The 21,873-nt window shown below is 39.9% G+C and overlaps 1 protein-coding gene across 1 annotated transcript; it reads left to right on the top strand.

Moving 5' to 3' along the window:
* Window positions 1-12,446: 12,446 nt before the first annotated feature.
* On the top strand, window positions 12,447-20,043 carry LOC127579952 (fatty acid-binding protein 1, liver-like). The gene is made up of 4 exons (XM_052033036.1): window positions 12,447-12,763; window positions 15,130-15,302; window positions 16,936-17,028; window positions 18,396-20,043. The coding sequence occupies exons 1-4, from the start codon at window positions 12,697-12,699 to the stop codon at window positions 18,444-18,446; spliced, it is 384 nt and encodes a 127-aa protein (XP_051888996.1). The 5' UTR covers window positions 12,447-12,696; the 3' UTR covers window positions 18,447-20,043.
* Window positions 20,044-21,873: the final 1,830 nt, after the last annotated feature.

Raw genomic sequence — 21,873 nt, 5'->3', positions numbered from 1 at the left:
TAGAACATTACAGCACAGTACAGGCCCTTTGGCCCACGATGTTGTGCCGATATCTTATCCTGTTCTAACATCTATCTAACCCTTCCCTCCCACATAACCCTCCATTCCTCTATCATTCATGTGCCTATCTAGGAATCTCTTAAATGTCCCTCATGTATCTGCTTCCACCACCTCTGCCGGCAATGTGTTCCACGCACCCACCACTCTCTGTGTATATAAAAAAAACTTGCCCTGACCTCCACCACCAACCCTGCCCCCCCCCCCCCCCCCAACATACCTTCCTCCAATCACCTTAAAATTATGCCCCCTCATATTAGCTATTTTTTCCCTGGGGAAAAAGTCTCTGACTGTACACTTGATCTATGCTTCTTATCATCTTGTACACCTCTATCAAGTCATCTCGCATCCTCCTTCAGTCCAAAGAGAAAAGCCCGAGCTCACTCAGCCTATCCTCATAAGGCATGCTCTCCAATCTAGGCAGCATCCTGGTAAATCTCTTCTGCACCCTATAAAATTTCCACATCCTTCCTATAATGAGGTGGCCAGAACTGTGGTCTAACCAGAGTTTTACAGGGCTGCAACGTTACCTCGTGGCTCTTGAACTCAGTACCCCAACTAATGAAGGCCAACACTCCATATACCTTCTTAACAACCCTATCGACCTGTGTGGCAACCTTGAGGGATCTATGGACGTGGACCCCAAGATCCCTCTGTTCCTCCACACTGCTAAGAATCCTGCCATTAACCTTGTATTCTGCCTTCAAATTCAATCTTCCAAAGTGTATCACTTCACACTTTTCTGGGTTGAATTCTGTCTGCCACTTCTCAGTCCAGCTCTCAATCCTATCAATGTCCTGTTGTAACCTACAGCAACCTTCTACACTATCCACAACACCACCAACCTTCATGTCATCTGCAAACTTATTGATCCACCCTTCGATGTCCTCATTCAAATCATTTATAAAAATCACAAAGAGCAGGGATCCCAGAACAGATCCCTGTGGAACACCACTGGTCACCAACCTCCAGTCAGAATATGATCCATCTACAACCACCCTCTGACTTCGATGAACAAAGGAACAATGTTTGCCACCCTCCAATCATCTGACAGTACTGTGGCCAATGAGGATGCAAAGATCGTGGCCAGTGAGGATGCAAAGATCATTGCCAAAGGCGCAGCAATCTCTTCTCACTTCCCGTAATAACCTTGGACACATCCCGCCTGGCCCCAGTGACTTACCTATCCTAATGTTTTTCAAAAATTCCAGCACATCCTCTTTCCTTGCATCAACATGCCCTAGTCTATCAGCCTCTTTTACGCCATCCTCACAAATGTCGAGGTTTCTCTCACTGGTGAATACTGAAGCAAAGTATTCATTAAGGACTTCCCCCACCTCTTCCAACTCCAGGCACACGTTTCCTCTTTTATCCCTGATCAGTCCTACCCTCATTCTAGTCATCCTCCTTCACATACATGCAGAAAACTTGGGGTTTTCCTTGATCCTTCTTGCCAAGGCCTTCTCATGCCCGCTTCTAGCTCTCCTAAGTCCATTCTTCAGCTTCCACCTGGCTACCTTGTAACTCTCAAGAGCCCTGTCTGATCCTTGCTTTCTAAACCTTAGGTAAGCTTCTTTCTTCCTCTTGACAAGATATTCTATGTCTCTTGTCAAAGATGGTTCCTTCACTCTACCATCCTTGCCCTGCCTCAATGGGACAAACCTATCCAGAACCCCATGCAAGCACTCCCTTAACAATCTCCACATTTCTGTTGTGCACTTCCCCAAGAACATCTGCTCCCAAGTTACACTCCCAAGTTCCTACCTAATAGCATCATAATTCCCCCTCCCCCAGTTAAATACTTTCCCATATCGTCTGCTCCTATCCCTCTCCAAGGCTCTAGTAAAGGTCAAGGAGTTATGGTCACTGTTTCCAAAATGCTCTCCCACTGAGAGATCTGAAATCTGATCAGGCTCATTGCCCAGTACCAGGTCCAGAATGGCCTCTCCTCTAGCCGGCCTGTCCACATACTGTGTTAGGAATCCTTCCTGGACACACCTAACAAACTCCACCCCATCCATCCCCTTTATACTAAAGAGGTGCCAATCAATATTAGGGAAGTTGAAATTGCTGTTATTTTTGCATCTCTCCAAAATCCACCTTCCATCTGTTCCTCAATGTCTCTGCTGCTATTGGGGGGCGGGGGTGGGGAAAGTATGTCGAATATTCCCAATAGAGTGATCGCTCCCTTCCTGTTTCTGACTTCCACCCACACTGACTCAGTAGACAATCCCACCAGGACATCCTCCCTTTCTACAGCTGTGACACTGTCCCTGATCAGCAAAGCCACTCTGCCACCTCTTTAACCTCTGTCCCTGTCCCTTTTGAAACATCTAACCCCCAGAATATCCAGCAGCCATTCCTGTCCTTGTGATAGCCAAGTGTCTATAATGGCCACAACGTCATAGTTCCACGTACTTACCCATGCTCCAAGTTCATCACCCTTGTTCCTGACGCTTCTCACATTAGACATACTTCAGCCCATCCAACTGACTGCAATTTTGCCCTTTCAACTGCCTTTCCTTCCTCTCAGTCTTTCTACACACTACATCTACTCGTAAACTTAATGCACCAACCTCTGACCTATCACTTGGGCTCCCATCCCTCTGCCAAACTAGTTTAAACCCTCCCAAATGGCTCTAGCAATCTGGCCTGCAAGAATATTGGTCCCCCTCCAGTTCAGATGTAACCCGTCCCTTTTGTACAGTCATACCTTCCACAGAAGAGATCCCACTGATCAACAAATCTGAAACTGGTTTTTCACTCAATTTCCTGATCCAAGTCATTGGACTAGATAGTGAAGAGTTGGAGTCATTTCTACAACATGTTCCCATCCTTAAATAATCCATTTATTCCTACCATTTTCACTCTTTTTAAACAATCCTGTCTGTGTTAATATTTTACACCAGACCAGGGATCATGGGACTGATGGTAACCACCTGTTGTGTTATCATTTTAAATGTCTTCTGAAACTTCATATTCGCTTTACTGATTCCTCCTTGGCTTTCCTTCCAGTTTCACCCTCAAACTCCAGGGGATATGTCAAACACTATTTCTTTACCACAAAACTATATTGATCCTAAAAATTGCTGTACAATTAGCTAAATCTAATGTTAACATTTTCTCTCTTGCATCGTCTTGTAGTTTCCTCCTTGAATTGCAGGCTTACATGTGCTACCAACCGATCTTTGAAGTAAAGCTAGAGTCCCAAACTTTGGAGATCATAATCAACCGTCACGTAAGCTGTTAATGCAAAATGTAGGTTATGCTTGTATTTTAGTGTCAACCCAGTCTACTTTCATGCTGTATAGTAGTTAAAACCCAAGTGAAAGAGAGAATGTCTATATTCAGAAATGTGTTCAATCCTAGAGGCACAATGTAGTCTCTCCTTTTGAAGAAGAGGAAGGAGACTATTGGGGGGGGCAACCAGAATTCTGCTCTGGCAGCTCGGAGCAGGAGGCTGCCAAAGCAGGGAGGAAATGTAATGTGATTTGTAAGGGATTTGATATTTTGTGGGACCAATTAGAATCTTTTTTTAAGTGGGTCTAAGAAGGAATCCCACATTATGTGTTGCCTCCTGATGCTGAGGTGAGGAACACTTCTAAATGGTTTGAAAGGTTTGACCCTGGCTCTGGAGTGTAGTCACTGTATGTGGAACACCTCCATATTATTCTTGAAGATTAGCTCTACTCTTTCAGGAAATTTTTTCGAGGAAAGATGCAATGTGCTGTCCTGTTTGAGAGTGATTAGAGCTAAATTTAAATAACAGGATCCCTGAAGTTATCATCTCTGGATTATTAGCCAGGTTGCACACACTTAGAATACTTATGAGCAACCAAAGTTGTATATGTGGTGTAGAAGAGAGTTTCCATCTCGTAGAATACTGGGACAGAAGGAAATTGACCATTGCAGCAGGTCTACCTGAACTGTTGGGACCAAGATAGATACATATTTAGAAAGACCTGTTGTCTTTGGTTACTATAGGTAAAGGGAAAATTAAGATTGAATTAACCCTGGAGACTAATTCCCAGGAATTGGGACCAAGAAGGTTTTGAATACGTCCTTGAATTTTTTTTTCCCGGACAGATCTTGGAACAGAGGTCTAGTGTTTGGCATGTGAACAAAGTGGCCTGCCCACTGGAGCCAACTGAGTGTAACTGGGGCTTCAATACTGAGAATGTTGGCTGGGAGAAGATTCTGATGTTAATTCACTTATCCTTCCAGTGAATTTGGAGGATTTTGTGAAAATAGTGTTGGTGGTATTTTTCCTGTGCGGTGGGATTCCTGCTGTAGGTGGTTCAGATCTCAGAAGCCAATTAAAGGGAAAGGACCTCTGCTGCCCAGTAGACCATGAATTTTATACCAGGTGTGACGTCTTTTCCTTAAAAGATTACTGGCGCATTGAAAGCGGGAGTGAATTTCATCATCAATGTCTGTCGTCACTGAGAGGTGGCTCCTGAGGTATGGGAAGTGGTCTACATTTTCTGGGGTCTTGCCATGAATCATTATTGTCAGAGGGCAATGTTGCGCAGTGGGGGCAGTTTGGTAGTGTGTGTTGCACTGGCAGATGTTCAGTGTAAGGCATGCTTCAGTGGAGATTTTGATGATGGATTGGTACTTGGCCTTTAAATGTCTATCAACACAAATGTTGTCTGCGTACTACAATTCAACTACAGGGGCTAGTTGACCTTGGTTCTGGAGTGTACACTCTGTATGTAGAACAGCTCCCCATTAGTTATTGAAGATTAGCTCCACTCCTGCAGGAAATTTGTTGGAGGGAAGATACAACATTGTGGCAAGAAATACTGAAATAAATGTACCTTGCACAGAGTAAAAGAATAAAATGTTAATGGCTTGAAGGCATACATTCAAATTGGAAGCTATGGTAATAGAAGCTATTACTGTAACATGTCTGGGATGAGGTAAGAAATATCCCGGTTATAAGGTGTACAGATAAGATTGAGGAAAAGTGTAAGGGGGAGAGGAGTTAAATTGATGAAATCGCCTCAGTGTTGAAGTGAAAAAACACAAAGTGGAAGGGAAGGAGTCTTATTGCTCACTGGCCTCAGTGACCTCAAGCTGTAAAGCTAGAGTGGAATTAAATCCTAAGGGCCTCCTGAGACACAAGAAGTGGAGACTTTATAGACAGAATTAAGAAACAGAAAAGAATTTGGGACTAGTGTGAGTTGTATTTGGGCACCCCAGTAGCGACCATGAACTGGTAGAACGTGCGAGTGCAGCAGTTCAGCAACTATAGTGTAAAGGTTTCAGTGAAGCATTTAATTTTCATATCAAATTGGGATAAACAGACTAGTTTATATTAGTTTTTTTTGCAACAATATGTTTCAGAAGCAGGAGGGGAGAGTGGCCATATTGGATTTGGCAATGAGTAATGAACCACACTTAATTGACAGCCTAAAGCTCTTCAAAATTGATCTCAATCATATTACTATTAAATAAATAATATTATGAAAGAGAAAAACGAGGAAGAGCTACAGGAATCTATATTTGGGAAGGGCTGATTCCTGTATGATGAGACAGATTGTCAATGACCAAACAGGTAATCTATTAATGGGTAATAAAAAAAAGTAGATTATTGGGAGTTCTTCAAATGAATTTATCAGGGTACCGAACCAGTTTACAAGGTGCAGCATGCTTAAAAACCCCAACTATAAAGAATAACGTTAAACTAAAGGAAAATATATTAAATAAAAAGAAGATCCCAGCAAGTGAGCACCAGTCACAAAGAGCTACCCAAGGGGAGTATAAAGCAACATATTAAAATCAGCATCATTTTCAAAAGAAATGGGCTGGAGTAACATGGAGCCCTTGAACTACAGACTGTGATCTTGAAGTTGAAGTGAGGAAATAATGAGTGGAATTATTGATTTTGCATCAGTGTTTGTGATAACATGCCAAACATCCAAAGGAAACGAATATTGATTTGACAGTGGGTAGTCCCCAAAATCAACATGGCTTGGGAGCTACAGATCTCTGGAAATCTTACTTTTAGTCCTTAGGGTCGTTCCATAGCATTATGACAGGTCAAGTGCTCCTTTACATTCTTCTCCAAAACTCTGGGAGTTCAAGTTTTCAATACAGTCGTTCAACACAAAGGCTGGTAGCATTTGGCTTCAGTAATAGAGCTGCTGAGTCTGCCTTCATCACTTGACTTCATTGTTTTGAAGAATAAATTTTTCTGAAATTCATTTTTTAATATCTAATGTCCTGTACATTTCTGTAAGTGTATATTTTTCAATAAAGGCATAGATTTAGTTTTTGAGGTCGGTTAGTCTGTTCCTGGCCATTTTTGTTCCTCCTCCTCTGGCCAACACAAATTCTATATTGTAGGAGAAGAACATCTTCTGTGCTGGCAGAATCCTCTTAAGCACATACAGATTGTGTACCATTGGTGTTATCAGGGCCTGATTTGCCATTGTAACTGAAGGACTGAGTGAATAGCAATGGTGCCTTCCCCACTCGGCAGCACCCTCTGGAGGCAGCAGCCAAGGCCAACGTGTTAAACTTCAAAATTATTTTGTTTCCTTGTAACCCAAGAGGAGCAGCAGTACTTGTGTCCTGAAGTACTGTGCCACTGATTTGGGATAGACCTCATGGGAATTAACACCAGAACAGATTAAGAAGGCAACTATGCACAAAATGTTAGAACATTAAAAATGCAGAATAAAATGTCACCGTCTAAAACTGACTCTGTTCATAAGCAGTGAACATCTCTAAATCTCCATGATGTGTTAATAGGTCCTTTTTAAGGTTGGGGAACAAACCATGCTTATGCATGTAATCAATTACATTTGACTTAATCACGTACATTAAATGGGTTTCTGTTTAGTGAAGGATTTATTGAGTAATGATTAACCAGATTGAATTACAATGCTTTTGGGCAGTTCAGTTAACATCAATATTCATAGAACAAAATGCCCTTTGTTTACAATACTCCATTGCATTTTGGAATAGGTTTCAGATAAAATGAAATTTATTTGTAATGAATGAGTATGCGATTTCATATGGGGAGAAAATCTGGAGTGTATTTGTGTAAGAGAGTTTCCCAATGGTAAGGTGCTGACAGGTAGCTGGGTGCCCAGTTAAGAGCACTTTCTGTCTACAAATTACATGATTTCAGCCAGTTGCTTTTCTAACAGCCTTTGTGCATCCACGAGGGTTGATATTTTTTTCAACCTATGCCCTACATCTTCAGGCTCAAATTAAGCCTGGCTTGACTTAAATCAGGTTTATCCCTCCAGGGCAGGGTGTGGACTCAATTTCAGGGAAGTGAAACCTTATTTTTATTGGTGGATTTCAAAACATTTTAAGTGGCTTTGTAGATTTCTTTTCATTCAAATCCCCCGAGTTTAAAAAATGGGGGTTACTTCTAAAATTTGTCAGCTTATCAGAATCTTGTCATTTTTGCTAAAATTGCTATTTATTGGAAAATTCATCAAAGATTTAATCTTTGTCTCCATCCTGTTAGAAGTTAGTTAGTACTGAATAACCTAGAATCTAGTTATTGCGAAGCCAAATTAATTTGCATGTGAAGTCCATTTGCATTCATTCGCAGTAAGAAGCAACATTGTAATGAATTTGCATAAATTCATTTCTGGATTTCAGTTGGTGATGTGGCATGTATGCAGATTTGATATTAACACTACAATATAACTTCCTTCATTGCCATTGTTGGCTCCATCATTGTAAATGTCAGGATTCTATTGCTAATAAATCCAATCAAAATATGAATTTGTTTATTTTCAATATGAGTGGCACCACTTGTCTATGTTACCAGTGGTCACCCTGAGTGGAATAGATGTACAATTCCAACCATACAGAGTCTGAATGGGTGTGAAGAGATTAAATGCTTGCTTTCTGACTTTGCACAAGTCCCTGGACAATGGGGGCAAATATTGTAAATATGGGATTGGGGTATCACCCCAGGGAGCCACGCGTGTGGCACTGGTGCTGTGCTTTTTATATATAAAAAAAAGTAACACTAAGAATGGAACTGTACACGAATGTAAAGGTTTGAACTGTTTTATTATTGTATATATTTTCTTTTATTATGAATAAAGTTTATTTTGATTAAAAAAATGGGGGCAAAAGTGTCCCCAATGTCACCCTCATCCTGATGACCACCTTCGTCTGTGGCTGCATCAGGCTGTGTGTGGAACCAAAGTACGTGGGCACCAAGTGTCACTACATGCCAAGGTTCTACCTGTCCCTGGTGTTGCGAAGGATGGGCCTGGCCCCATTGCCACACAACGTCCCAGTCAGGTGGATGTTATCGCACTATCTGTCCTTTGTGGAAAAGTTCTTCCAGACCAACACCTTTGACCACAAGTCCATCAGGCAGTGGTCAGCACAGAACATCCTGCAGACACTGCAGGAGAAGGACTCGATGGATACTGTGGGGTGGTTCCCTGAGCAGACTGTCCAGACCATCTGGCACAATGCCGCATCGCCAGAACTCACCAACAAGCACCAAGACCTCGCTTGGCTGGCGGTGAGAGGGGCCCTCCCAGTCAGATCCTTCCTGCATGGTCAAAACATCAGTCCCAGCGCGCGCTGCCCCCAGGAGCACCTCACTTCCCTCTAGAGCTAGAGTTCCCTTCGACCTCACCTTTCACCCTACTAGCCTCCAGTACACCATCCTTCATCATTTCCAGCAGCTGCACCGGGATCCCACGACCAGTCACATTTTCCCCTCCACACCCCTTTCCGCCTTCCGCAGGGACAACGACTCCCTGGTCCGCTCATCCCTCCCACCCACCCCTTCCTGATCCCAGCAACCATAGGAGGTGCAACACTTGTTCCTACACCATCTCCCTCACCAACATTCAGGGACCTAAACAGCTCCTCTAGGTGAGGTAGATTCACGTGTACCTCGCCTACTGCACTCGGTGCTCCTGATGTGGCCTCTTCCTCTTCAATGATGAGCCCAATTGTGGACTAGGCGACCAGTTTGCAGAGCACCCGCACTCAGTCTGCAGTGACCACCCAGAGCTCCCTGTTGCATGCCATTTGAATTCCCCTTCCCATTCCCTGTCCGTCCTTGGCCTTCTTCACTGCTGAACACAAACTAGAAGAACAACCTCATCTTCCGTCTGGATAGTCTACAACCTAACAGTATGAACATTGAATTTTCCAATTCCAGGGAACTCGTGTTCCCCGTATTCCCCTCTCTCTCTCCTTCTGATCCATTCCTAGTTCTCCCAATTTTGTTCCCACTCCCATATTTCCCCTCTCCCCCCCCTCCCTCATCACCCATTTTCATCCCACTCTCCATCCTGGTTCCATCCACCGACTCCCCGCAAACTTCACCCACCGGATCCCTTCCCCCACCCCCCCCCCCCATCTTGTTCCATCTGCCCTTGAATGGTTCCCATCATCACCTTCTCATCAGATTCTAGAACTTGTAACCTTTGTGTCCAAGCACATCGCCCTCCAGCCTCTGTCTCCACCGTCACCTTTCCTCCCCCCTCCTGGCTCCACCTGCCCCCTTTCTCCCTTGTCTGCATCCACCTATCGCCCACCTGCCTCTGTCTCCCAACTCCACCCCTCCACTCTCTCACCTATATCTGCCCATCATACCTTGCTCTTCCTCAGTCCACCTATCACCTACCGGCCTGTCTCATCCCTCCCCCTATCCTCCTTATACCATCTTCCTTCCTTCTTCACTCTCAGTTCTGATGCAGGATTTCGACCCAAAAAATTGACAATTCCTTTCCCTCCACAGATGCTGCTCGACCCACTGAGTTCTTTCAGTGCTTTGTTTTTTGCTACAGATTGCAGCATTTGCAGTCTGTTGTGTTTTGGATTTCTTTACTGAGAACATCAAAAATGCCATGTTTCTTAATGATTATCTAATTAAAGAGAATCATGGGAACCGTAGGGCCCTGCTCTGGTTTAGTAGGTGAGGTGGAGGGGTGGGGTTTGTTGGGGATGGAGGTGGGTTTAAAATTAATTGGTAGAAATAATATTTCAGTGACTGAGAGACTGTTTGGTTAATAGAACAAGCTCCTTCCTGAAACATTAATTTGCATGCTAGTGCAAATTAGAATTAATCTAGTCCAAACTAGATTAGAGATGTAAAGTATGGTGAGTGTAGAATGTTTGGGCAGAGTTGATGATTTTGGATCTATGGTTTCCTTTAAATCAAAGGTTGCTTCATGCAATGTAACTATGTAATGTTGAATAGCAGCAACACTAGGGTCAAGATTTTTAGCTGCTAGGGCATTTGGTCAGATTCATTGGGCTTCAGGTGGTTTCATGGAACTTAGTGCCATAGAAGGAGGCCATTTGACCCATCATGCCTATTCCAACCAAAATGTTTAAGTTAAACAAATCGATATGTGACAGTGCAGGCCCATGCTAGTTTTCACTACTGGGATTTTTTTTTAAACTAGGGACAGTTCCACAGTTCTCTCTTGTTGCCTATGTGTCCCTTCCATACTATTGATGGAGATAGTTTGCCATACTCTATTACTGTTAAAACAACTCTAACACCATTGGATCAGGGTGAACTAAGAGGATCAGTTTCTTTTCGCCCAACTATTTCCTTGTTTCTAATGGACTTTCTAGGAGAATGATTTTGTGGGCCATTTATTAATCATGGAAATCGTGGGTAGTCGATCTTTACTAAAAAAAAGGCAGCATCCTTTTGTCTGTCTTCCCCAAGCATGATATCAGAATAAAAATACTGAGGGAGTGTGAAGCCCATCATCCTGAGTCCTCATGGGGAATTGTTGACTTGGAGGGTTGGGTCTTTTGTTCTCTTAGTTTTAAATTATTTTGAACTGTTCCATTTGGCTCCCTTTCATGATGAAATCCCACTCTCCTCAAACCGTAACTGCAAAAACCTAAGCAAGTTTTCAGTACTGCAAAGAGAATGCTGGCACCAATTTGCAGTTTAGAATTTCTGATGCAATTTTTCCAGCTGCCCAGCTCTTTGTACCATTTTGTTTAGTGTTTCAAACAAAGTCACAGCAGAGAACCCCTTGCTCACTGACAGAAATCAATTGGAACCTGTTACTGAGTCATGCAATTCAAATGCTGTCGTGTATTCAATGAGAAAATAAAGCTGCCTGTTTAAGAACTCATTTCAAGTTTCACTTAAGTGATACTCCAGGTTCCTAATGATGCACACCTGATTCAAAAATTGTTACCCCTTTAGTATGTAGGATGGACTTCGTGTTTCTGTGATTTTTGTACCAGAAATTGGCACTTCAAAAGCAACCTAAGCACTCAGTGTGGGCCACAGTACTTTAGTTTCTTCCCAAAACCCAGCCTATTGAGCATTAAAATTTATCTTAACGTTCTGGTCATATTTTTTATTAAACCAAAGATGTCAACTTTGGATTTGGATTTTATGGAAGTTTTAAATGTTTTCCTGGGGCTTTCTGTTTGCAAACTATTTAAAGGCTTTGCAAATACTTGTGAAACCCATCTGTTATGTAAGTAAACATTACTTTCAAGTTCATGATTCATCTCACTTAAAGCAGGTTAGGAGGGCCATAGTAAAACCAATAATGAAGCTTAGAATTCCATCATTCATCACTCCATCTCAGGATCCTCCGAGCAAACCATATCACATTCCATGAGCTCATAAAGCCTGGAATTACACAGTGGAACTCTCATTGGCATACTTATCTCAAATACTTTAAGCTGCTTTATTCTAAACTGTAAGGCAGGAATCATGATAACTGACATATGTTGCATCATTGAGTACGTTAGTGTGCTGTGAAAACAAACACGCCAAGTGAAAATAAATAATCAATCGACTTTACAATGATTGCTGTTCACACTCAAGAAAATGAGCTATTATTCTAAACAATTATTATGGTTTCATCTAGTACAATGCAAATATAAATAGTGCATTTGTATAATCACTGGAATATTTGGAATAGTAATTTCTTTGAGGACTGTGACACTTCCATTTTTCTTATCAATGGGGAATAGCTTCAGACGTGCATTGGATTCAAAATGTGTGGCACAACGTGACATTATTTTGTTAATTTGGCTGGTGGCACATGATGTTAGTTTACCTACAGAAAGTAGTTTCATATCATTTTAGATTTTCCAGTGAGTGTAATAAGTTCCATATTTCATAGATGAAGCCATAGATATTTATTTTACCCATATTAAAATAATGTATGAAAAATCTAATCTTAAAAGTGTTGTGATAAAGAAACCACAGTGAAGTATCAATTACATTTAATATCATCAGCTAAGAACTTATTAGTACCTTTTAGTCTTAGGTAACTAACTCTGAATATTGCCTAATTTTACTTCTCAAGTCTAATGTTTCAGATGATATATAATCAATGAGAAAATATAATTATAGGCCACATTGTAAATGGTGCCGTCTTTTTCATTACTTTTATTCAAAAACAAGTCTCAGCTGTGTTGGTTTTCCATTGCCTGTCCCCTGGGCAACCACAGGTAATCCTACGCAAACAGAAAATTACAATCTTATTTGCAGATAGATGCTGCTTGCTAAGTATGGTAGTACATCCTTGTTAACATTACCATCGAATAGTTACTCATTCATTTTACAAAATCTAATTCTGAAGTGCTGCCAAGATTCGCTGGAATCAATTCTTAACAACTTCACAGCAACAAAAATTCCAAATGGCCTTCACTGGAAAGTATGAATTGGAGAGTCTGGAAAACTTTGAACAACTCTTGAAAGCTCTAGGTAAGTTTAAACTGAAATTCATCTTAAACTGTGTTTAAATGCATTTGTAAGGGATATAAATCAATTACTGCAATAGGCAATGAAGTGGTTCAAACCAGTTTATACTTAGGTGTTAAATAGAGAGTTGATGACAGCTCACTTATTTAATTTGATGATCTGTGTTGTACTTTATATTTTCTTCCATCTGATTTTCATTGCGAGTTGCTGCATTAGGACTTTATACTGGAGTTGAAGCAAGAAGGAGTGTTTGATAAAATTCTATAGGACAATAATTACTTTGAGCATAGATTTCAGATTTATACAGATAGTTGCCACGTGAAATATTGATTTGTGGACGGTGCTGCTTTTAGGCAGGGTAATTGAAAAATGTATGTTGTTTGCACAGGGTACTGATAATTGGAGGTAATTATCTCAGAAAATAAAACCAAAGGGTTGCTGAACTAAAATTCCAATATGATGAAACCAGGGTGTTTCTCTAAATGATCCACTTGAGAACTAAACGTGAACTTGAGCACAACATGTTTTTGTTAACTCATTATCTTGCATTGTGACACAAATTTTAATACTACAAACTGTGTTTGTTTCAACGTTAATTAACGTGCCTCTTAATTTGCCAACCACCATAACATTTTCCATAATCCCTTCCAGATTTTGTCTCATGCACTGGTGTTGTTTGGTGCTATAGTTTACAAAATGAAATACTGATGAAACTATGCTCTTTCCAAAAAAAAAACCTTATTCCCCCACTTTTCTCCATCAATTACCTCATTCAAAGACAATGCTGCTCTCTGATCAGTGCTAGTTGGTTTCTCTCTCCAATTATACAGCTTCTTAAAAAAGCCCCCCTTCAGAAAGGGTTTGGAAAAGTGCAGGACCTTGTATCTGGGCCCTGCATTTTCACGCAATCATCCTTGTGTGCTCTACATATTGCGTGAAACTCCTTAATGGTGAATCACAGTATAATATTCCATCTATTTTCCTTCTGCAAACATTCAGGGAAACTTTGCTGTAGCTACTAACTGGGGAGAGTTGTAACAAGAAATTAGAATTTGTCTATTGATGTGGAAAGGACTAAAAAGCTGAAGTACAGCAAATCAAACAAACGGGAGTACAGTACAGCCTTATGCTATTGCGAACACAATAGACAAAATAAAACCCTAACGTGTTGTCCATTTTGCATAAAAAATGGGTCAGGTCCTGAAGGTGGATGATTATCCAACCAAAAACTCAAGGAATCAATGGCAGAGAAATTAATTAGATTTAGTTGCAGAGGATTAAGCAACAAAATGAGATGGCACACTAATCGGTGGGAAGGGATTTAAGAATTAAGTCAAAACATCAGCATTCTTATCCTGCATTTCATTTTCAATATTTTAATACAATTAATGTGCCACAATGCAAGATAATGAGTTAACAAAAACATGTTGTGCTCAAGTTCATGTTTAGTTCTCAAATGGATCATTTAGAGAAACATCCTGGTTTCATCATATTGGAATTTTAGTTCAGAAACCCTTTGGTTTTATTTTCTGAGATAATTACCTCCAATTATCAGTACCTCCTCCTCTCCAAAGAAAATAACAAACTGTTTTCTTCCTTGCTATAGAGCCCCAGGAATATCCTGATAATGGAAGTGGAGTAAGTAATTGAATTATGGAGTTGAATTAATCCTTTTAAAGGGTTTAAACTGGATTATTGTTGATTTGAACAGCTTGACTTTATATTTAGTAATGTGTATGTAAGTGGCACACTGTGAAAATTAAAAGTTTCTCCAGTCAGAGTGCTAACTCTAGTCTTCCTGTACGTCTGAAGTGCAGCACTTGCTCAGTTCTATGTGCAATTAAAGCAAAATATTTCTGTAAAGTCACTCATGGTAAATTTCAGCAAGGTTGCTGATGTTTGTGTGCATACATTCCCTTCCTTTTTATATTTATTTTCTTGTCTTTTAAATTCTGAAAGGAACAGGGGCTGTAAATTTTGGAGCGATAATTGTGACCACACAAGAGTGACACAAATTTTAATACTACAAACTGTGTTTGTTTCAACGTTAATATATTCTGCATTTGTAAACCACTTCAAGTAATGTCACTTCTATAGTCTGCAACCCAATACACTTCCTTTTAATTCAGCCAGTAGGAACCTGGAGTGCCTCTCTCCTTCCCAGCTTTGAAGGGTCTGACCTTCCATGAGAAAACAGATGATGACTCTTGTGTTTGTACTGAGTCACAGTAAAATGTTCAAACTCCTTCCATGTTGCAGTGGAGAACATCCTCCATTTGGGCCTTTGCTTGAGTAATAACAGGAGATCTGAGGGGACTTTTCCCATGGATAGTTATTGAATTATTTGTGCATTTGTTTTTATTTGTTAGGATTCTCAGATGATATCGTTCAGAAATATAAAGACAAAAGCAGCGTTGTTGAGTTTGTTCAGAATGGGGACTCCTTTCAATGCACTTACCACTTTGGTAACAGAGCTACCACAAACAATTTCACCATTGGACAAAAGAGTGAATTTGTATCTTTCACAGGGCACAAAGTTGAGGTAAGAACACTCACACTTTTTTAAGAAAATAATTTCTAAAAACAGCATTCAGTCTATTAACCCAGTTCTTTCCCATTATCTTGATGTCTGAGGCTTGATCTTCCATTAAAGGCAGAAAACCACAGATAAAATTTCCCAAAACAAAATTCAGCTTGTTTCCATGAAGCTCATTAATAAATGAGTGGACAGTTGTATATCATCGACCGTTTCCCAGGGCAAGATCCAGACCAGTAGTCCGTGGTTTATTTCCTTACCAATATTTCTGGTTTTATCTCTAATTTTTTCATCTATTTTTGATTGGGTACATTTCCAGGTTTAGATTCTTCCATGAGTTTTATCAGTTTATTAATCATGACCCATTTGTTTTGGGCTTCAGGTCTCTCTGTAATCCCATCCTTTGACATATAACACCTCTTCCACAAAGTTATGTACACTGAAAAACTCTGATGATCACCTCTGCGATCTATTGGCTTTTACTGCACCAAAATTTCCGTTTAATATTTATCTTAATACAAAGCTTAATGGAAAAAAACTAAAGGATCTTATATTTTGGTGGTGCGGGGGGCAGGGGAGGGTAGTGTGGTGCTGGACCCACTGCTGATATTTTATACATACTATTAAAAATAGCCTCAGGATTCCAAAATCAAGATTTTTACATTCCAAAACTGCTTTTTAATGACCTCAGGAATCCAGAAACAAAGCTAATGAATTATTTTTGAAGCATAGCCACTGTTGTAAGAAATCAGGTTGCAAATATGTACACAGCAAGCTCCTGGTATCAGCAATGACCAGATAATCTGTTTTAGTGCAGTTGGTTAATCTTGGCCAGGGCATCTGGAAGAACCCTCATTCTTTACAAAATATTGCCAATTATTGCATTGGGATGGCACCTAACATTAAATGACAGTCTCCAGCTACACAGTCAGTAATCCCTTTCCAAAGAGTGTATTGCAAAGCGTCCCAGGTTTAGAAGGGAGCATGGAGCCCCGCACCAATTTGGTTCAGGACTTTGCACTGTTTAATGCCCATCCTTTCAAGAGTGGAAGTGGTGGCTAATGCTGTTTGTGCACCAGGTTTGTACCATCTGGTGGTTGATGTCACAGCTTCCATTGTAGCACAAGCAGCAGCCACCCAATGATGCCTTGACAGCTATGTAAAAAGGGGTTACAAGATAACACGGCAACCCAGCAACCACCCCTCTGACAGCTTTCCTCATGGATTTTCCTCACAGAGCACAAAGCTCAGGAAGAGGGTACCCACCCTCCTGCCTGCATCATGCCAGTGTCCTTGCTGTTGGGTATCAGCCATCCAGGCTAGACTGTAGAGGATGATACCAAGGGGATGCAATCTAAAGCCAGGCCCTTCAGGCCCAGAGCTGCACGAGTTCACCCTCCATCAGCAGACCTCTCCACTGTAAGTCTCCATTCCCACCAGCCATGCTGTGGGCACAAGAGTCACACAGGAGCACCAGTAAAGGCAAAGGCACTAGAAGAAGATACAAAGGGAAAGGACAAGGTTTAGTTGGTATACATGGATGATTTAATCAAAGTACTAATGATTGGTTTGGTAAATTCTTCATGGATGGTTGACTGTATTGATGAGATGAGTTTACAAGACCCTGTTTGGTTTTTAGGGTTTGGCGAAGCTGGAAGGTGAGAATAAGCTTGTTATCACAATGCAGGGATTGACTGTAATGACGGAGCTGAGTGGAGACAGAATGATTGAAGTAAGTCACTGTTATTACTGGCTCTGCTGCTGAAGAAGTTGGAGCTGTTCCTTGTGATTGCTCATAGTCTTATCAATAGCTCGATTCTGTGAGTGCCAGGAAATCTGACTTCATTAGATTTCTGGAAACCTCTCACTAAATCATGGACTCGAATATTCATTTCTGAGGTTTAATGCTGTATTAATGTGCCTAGCTGCTACATGTACACCTAAACAGTAGACGCATCTTCAAAATAAAATAGAGAAAAAATAACGTTCCAGATTATTTCACAACTATAAACAATTCCGGAGATATTATCAGTCGACTCACTCTGAGAACAAATGGCACAAAACCATAGAGTCAGACTGAAATCAACAGAGAGTTATGAGGAATGTTTCAAATTAGCATGATGCCTGAGGCATTAGCCTAGGTTCAAAGGCTTTCAGAAATTTCCTAACTGGCAAAGTGATGATGAATTTATTTCCAAATTAAAGACTACAGAAAAAACATTGAATGGACATTGAAACAATGCTACCTACACCAATTAGAGAGCTTATGCAACCAGTATGGCTGATGGCTAAATACTGGAGATGACACAGTGGCACAGCTAATAAGCTGCAAACTCACAGCTCCCGGTTCAATCCTGATTTCTGCTGCTGTCTGTGTGGAGTCTTCATGTTCTCCTTGTGACCATGTGGGTTTCTCCAGATGCTGACTCATTTTGGTGATTGGGAACCTCTAAATGGCTCTGCAAGGACCCAAACAAACATGCACTGGCCCAGCTGAATTTCATTAGCATGATGTCACAGAGTCATGGAGCATAGAAACAGGCCTTGGATCCACTGGCTCAGCTCTGGCCAATAAGCACCCACTTACACTAATCCCATTTTATATTCCCCACATTCTCATTACCTTCCCCCCACGAGATTTTTCAACTTGTAATGAAATGTTACCATGATCACTTGTAGCAGTGAATTTTAACACCAAAATCAAGATATTAAAACCATTTTCTTCATTTTTGATCTTTTTCAAAAACAATATTGACTATTTCACATTAACAACTATATTATAATAAAAGCAGTAATTATATGAGCCCAAGGACATTCAGTATTCAATGGGATTGTAAAATCTTATTAGCTTGCAAATTAAATAGAAAGCTGCTGTAATTTCATCTTAATTTTAGTAATTTTCCTTCACATTTGTTTATATTTTAGATTCCAGATGTGCTGATGGAGCTCCCCTGAATCAATAATTGATTTTTATCTTTTCAGATACTGGCAACAAATCCCATAATTATAGCAGGTTCTGTTTATGCCTGTTTTGTGGGAAACTTTGACGAGAATGTAAAATGTTGAAGTGTTTCACTTCTGTACCTTGGTTTCTTTTAGACTATTACCAATGGAGAAGTTACCTGCAAGAAAATTAGCAAAAGAATTTAAAGTACAGAAGTAAATGAAGCCTGAACTGCACCATGTTAATGAAAGGAAAGCAACCATTTTAGAGTCATAGATACGAATGGATTATTATTTAATAAATTTTGGGCAAATGATTTAAAAATTCTCTGTCCATGTTAAGTACATAATGAACACGTCAGACTTTGAAAGTCTCTAGTCTTTGGTTAAATTGTTTTACAAAACAATTTTAACAGGTGCCCAGAAAGAAACATGTCCCTTATGTAATTATTTGTTTTGTGTAAACTGAATAATGACAATTGCCTTAAAGCATTATAAAATGAGTTTAGCCATATGCTGAATTTTCATATAAAAACAAAGTACTGCAATAAAACAGATTATTGATGTGAAACATCAATGCTGTAAAGATTTTGCTTAACCTACTAAGTATTCCAGTATTTTCTATATTTCCATGTCTGAGTTACAATATAGTGAAACTGATAGAATGGCACATTTTTTCCCTCTAATCTATTTTTGTTTGATCATAGAAACATCCTAATTTGATAGTATAAGGATATCTCTGAAGGAGTGAAAGCTGATAATAAATTACAAAGGGCCTTTGTATATGAGATAAAAAATCGTTACCCTTAGACCATACATTTATGGTCAATCTCCTGATTAGAGATATTCCTTCCAAAGTATAGAGAGAACTGCACTTAAAACTGACATCAACTAAGAGATTAACATTTAAAATCTCTCCCATGTCTCCTAGTTTAAATGGAGTACCTTACTGTAACCACATTACATCTTTAATGGTTGATATGGTCTTGAAACACGCCAAGAAAAATAAAGTTATCAAGTATTCAATAATCACCACATTTTAATTTTAGCATGACTTCAACTCACCTTCCAGATTTATTGAACAAGGTTTTCCATCTGATGTTGGTTGACCAACCTTTATGGTGGAGCCAACCACCTGGAGGCCATGTCCTTTTTGAGAGAAAAGTTAAATATATAAAATAATTATTTAAGTAGATCATCAATAAAAAAGGAATTATTTATAGGGGAGACTAATTTTCAACCATAGTGTTCTGTTCTAATGGCCTTTCCATCATTAAGCCCAAATAACACTTTCCTTCAATAAGTCTATACTTGATTTTTGTACGAAGAAAATAAATTACCTATTGATTTGAATGACTATAAATTATATAGCAATGTGGAAAACTATTGAATAATTGTACTATGTAACTATGTACCAGTGAATCAAAAGAAGCAGACAACATTTTCACAAACAGAAAAGGAACTGTTTCACAATACCACGTTGGCAAAATGCCCTTTCTGTTTTGTTGATATCTGCATTATAAAAATAACTCTTCATGGGTTTTATTTGCATGGGAAAATTCTGAACATCTCATCTGCATTAAATTTACCAGTGCAACAAAATGCAATTCTGGTTGTGATTTGCCAAGGGATTCCTCTCCGGATTTCTAAAGTAACGACTGAAAATTTCAGATCTAGTGGGAACAAACAATCGGCTGGAAGGACTCAGCGGGTCGAGCAGCGTCTGTGGGAGGAAAGGAATTGTCAACCTTTTGGGTAGAAAACAATGCATCAGGATTTCAACCTGGAACATCGACAATTCCTTTCCTCCACAGATGCGTGCTTGACGCGCTGGGTTCTTCCAGCAGATTGTTGCTCCAGATTCCAGCATCTGCAGTCTCTTGTGTCTTCAGATCTAATAAGCAGCTGGTTCAATCTAATCAGTAAGGATGGCGGTGGATTGTACTAAACTCAGTTGTATTAAATTATTACGTGAAATAATCGCTTACAAATAAAAGGATTAAACTATTGTAGAAACCTTCAAATGATGGACATTCTTTTGTCTTATTTTTAGTGTGTGCTGGATTAAGTAAGTATCTTCAGAGGATAAGACACTTGTTTAGGCACCTATTCACCTTCGCAGAAGATCACATTCAACATAAAGTCACACAAATAAATATAAAATGTCACATTTGGAAATAAGGAAGCAGGAATAAGTGGGGATTTTAGTGATGCAAAGAACCATATTGAGCTTTTAAAGAATCCAACACTAGCATTACAATTCTGCCACCTACAAGTATTTTGTTGCTATTTAAAACGGAACTGTTTAAAGAACAAAATCCTAGGTTATATTCCTCAAGATATAACATTGAATAACAAGCTTGTAACCCCAGCATATTTGTCTGTTGAATATGAGTTCCTGAAACGGCATACAAGTCAATGATATGCACAAAACCTTGTTGTTTGTAAGGAGAACTAACATTGTTGGATGGGTTCAGTGGCTCAGCTGAATTCATCAGAAGGTTAGGAAGCAATCAGCCAAAGTCATCGTAACCAGTTCCTTTCTTTCTTCACTGCTGACACAACTGCTGTTCACAGTTTCAGATGGGCAACTTGAATTTGTACACACCTTTAATTCAAGGGACATCCCATGAAGAGCATTGGGACTTGAAAATCCATATCAAGTTGAAAACCCAATTGAAGGAAGAGTAAATAAGAGCACTTTGTGGAAGAGCTGGGTTTGAGAAGTTCTTGAAAACGAGGAGCTGGGGGAGTAGCAAGTTCTAGGGAAGAAATTCTAGAGCTTGCGACTGATGAAAGAACATTGAATTGAAATGAGAACATGTAGCAGAGTATAATACTGGAGGAACATTTGATGGCAATTTGGAATATGGAATTTAATAGGCAAAATGGAAGTTAGAAATTAAATATGCTGGATGAGAAGAAACGTAAAAATTTAAAATGTGGCCTTTGGATTAATGGGGTCTATTATAGGACAGGGTATGAACAGCAGAGTTTTCAACATGGGAGTTTAAGGAGGAGTGATAAAAATGGAATTGTCAAGTCCAGAAGTGACATAGGTATGTCTAAAGAACAGTTTAAAGAACAAAATCTTAGGTTATATTCCTTAAGATATATAATCGAATAACAAGCTTCCAACCCCAGCATATTTGTCTGTGGATTATGCATTCCTGAAACAGCATATAAGTCAATGATATGCACAAAACCTTGTTTGTAAGGAGAACTAACATTGTTGGATGAGTTCAGCAGCAGGGGGCCTTGATAAGTTGTGCCGAAAGATACTGTTGTGGAAATTAAATCAATACAAAACTGCCAGACTTGTGGTGGAACTAGACTTCATATTTTCATCAGGAGGAACTCATCCAGTACTCATGGTCAGACAAATGTGGAGCATTCAGCAGGTTGAGAGAAATTGTGGGGAGATAAAGGTGTAGGGGGTTGTAATGTTTAGTGATTAGCCCTTAAAAAACCAGATGCAACTATCTTTAACATAGGCTGCTAAGGTGTCATGAACATGAGAGTGAAAAGGGCTCAGAACCCAAAGGTGATGATGTTAGGAATTTGTTTATAGTTGGGAACAGAGTCTAGAGCCAGGGATGCTAGCAATGATATAGATCCACAATACTCTCGAGAG

The sequence above is a fragment of the Pristis pectinata genome, chromosome 18, assembly GCF_009764475.1.
Source record: "Pristis pectinata isolate sPriPec2 chromosome 18, sPriPec2.1.pri, whole genome shotgun sequence".
Taxonomy (NCBI): domain Eukaryota; kingdom Metazoa; phylum Chordata; class Chondrichthyes; order Rhinopristiformes; family Pristidae; genus Pristis; species Pristis pectinata.
Note: the sequence above shows the minus strand (reverse complement) of the source record. Positions and strands in the feature narration are given on the sequence as shown.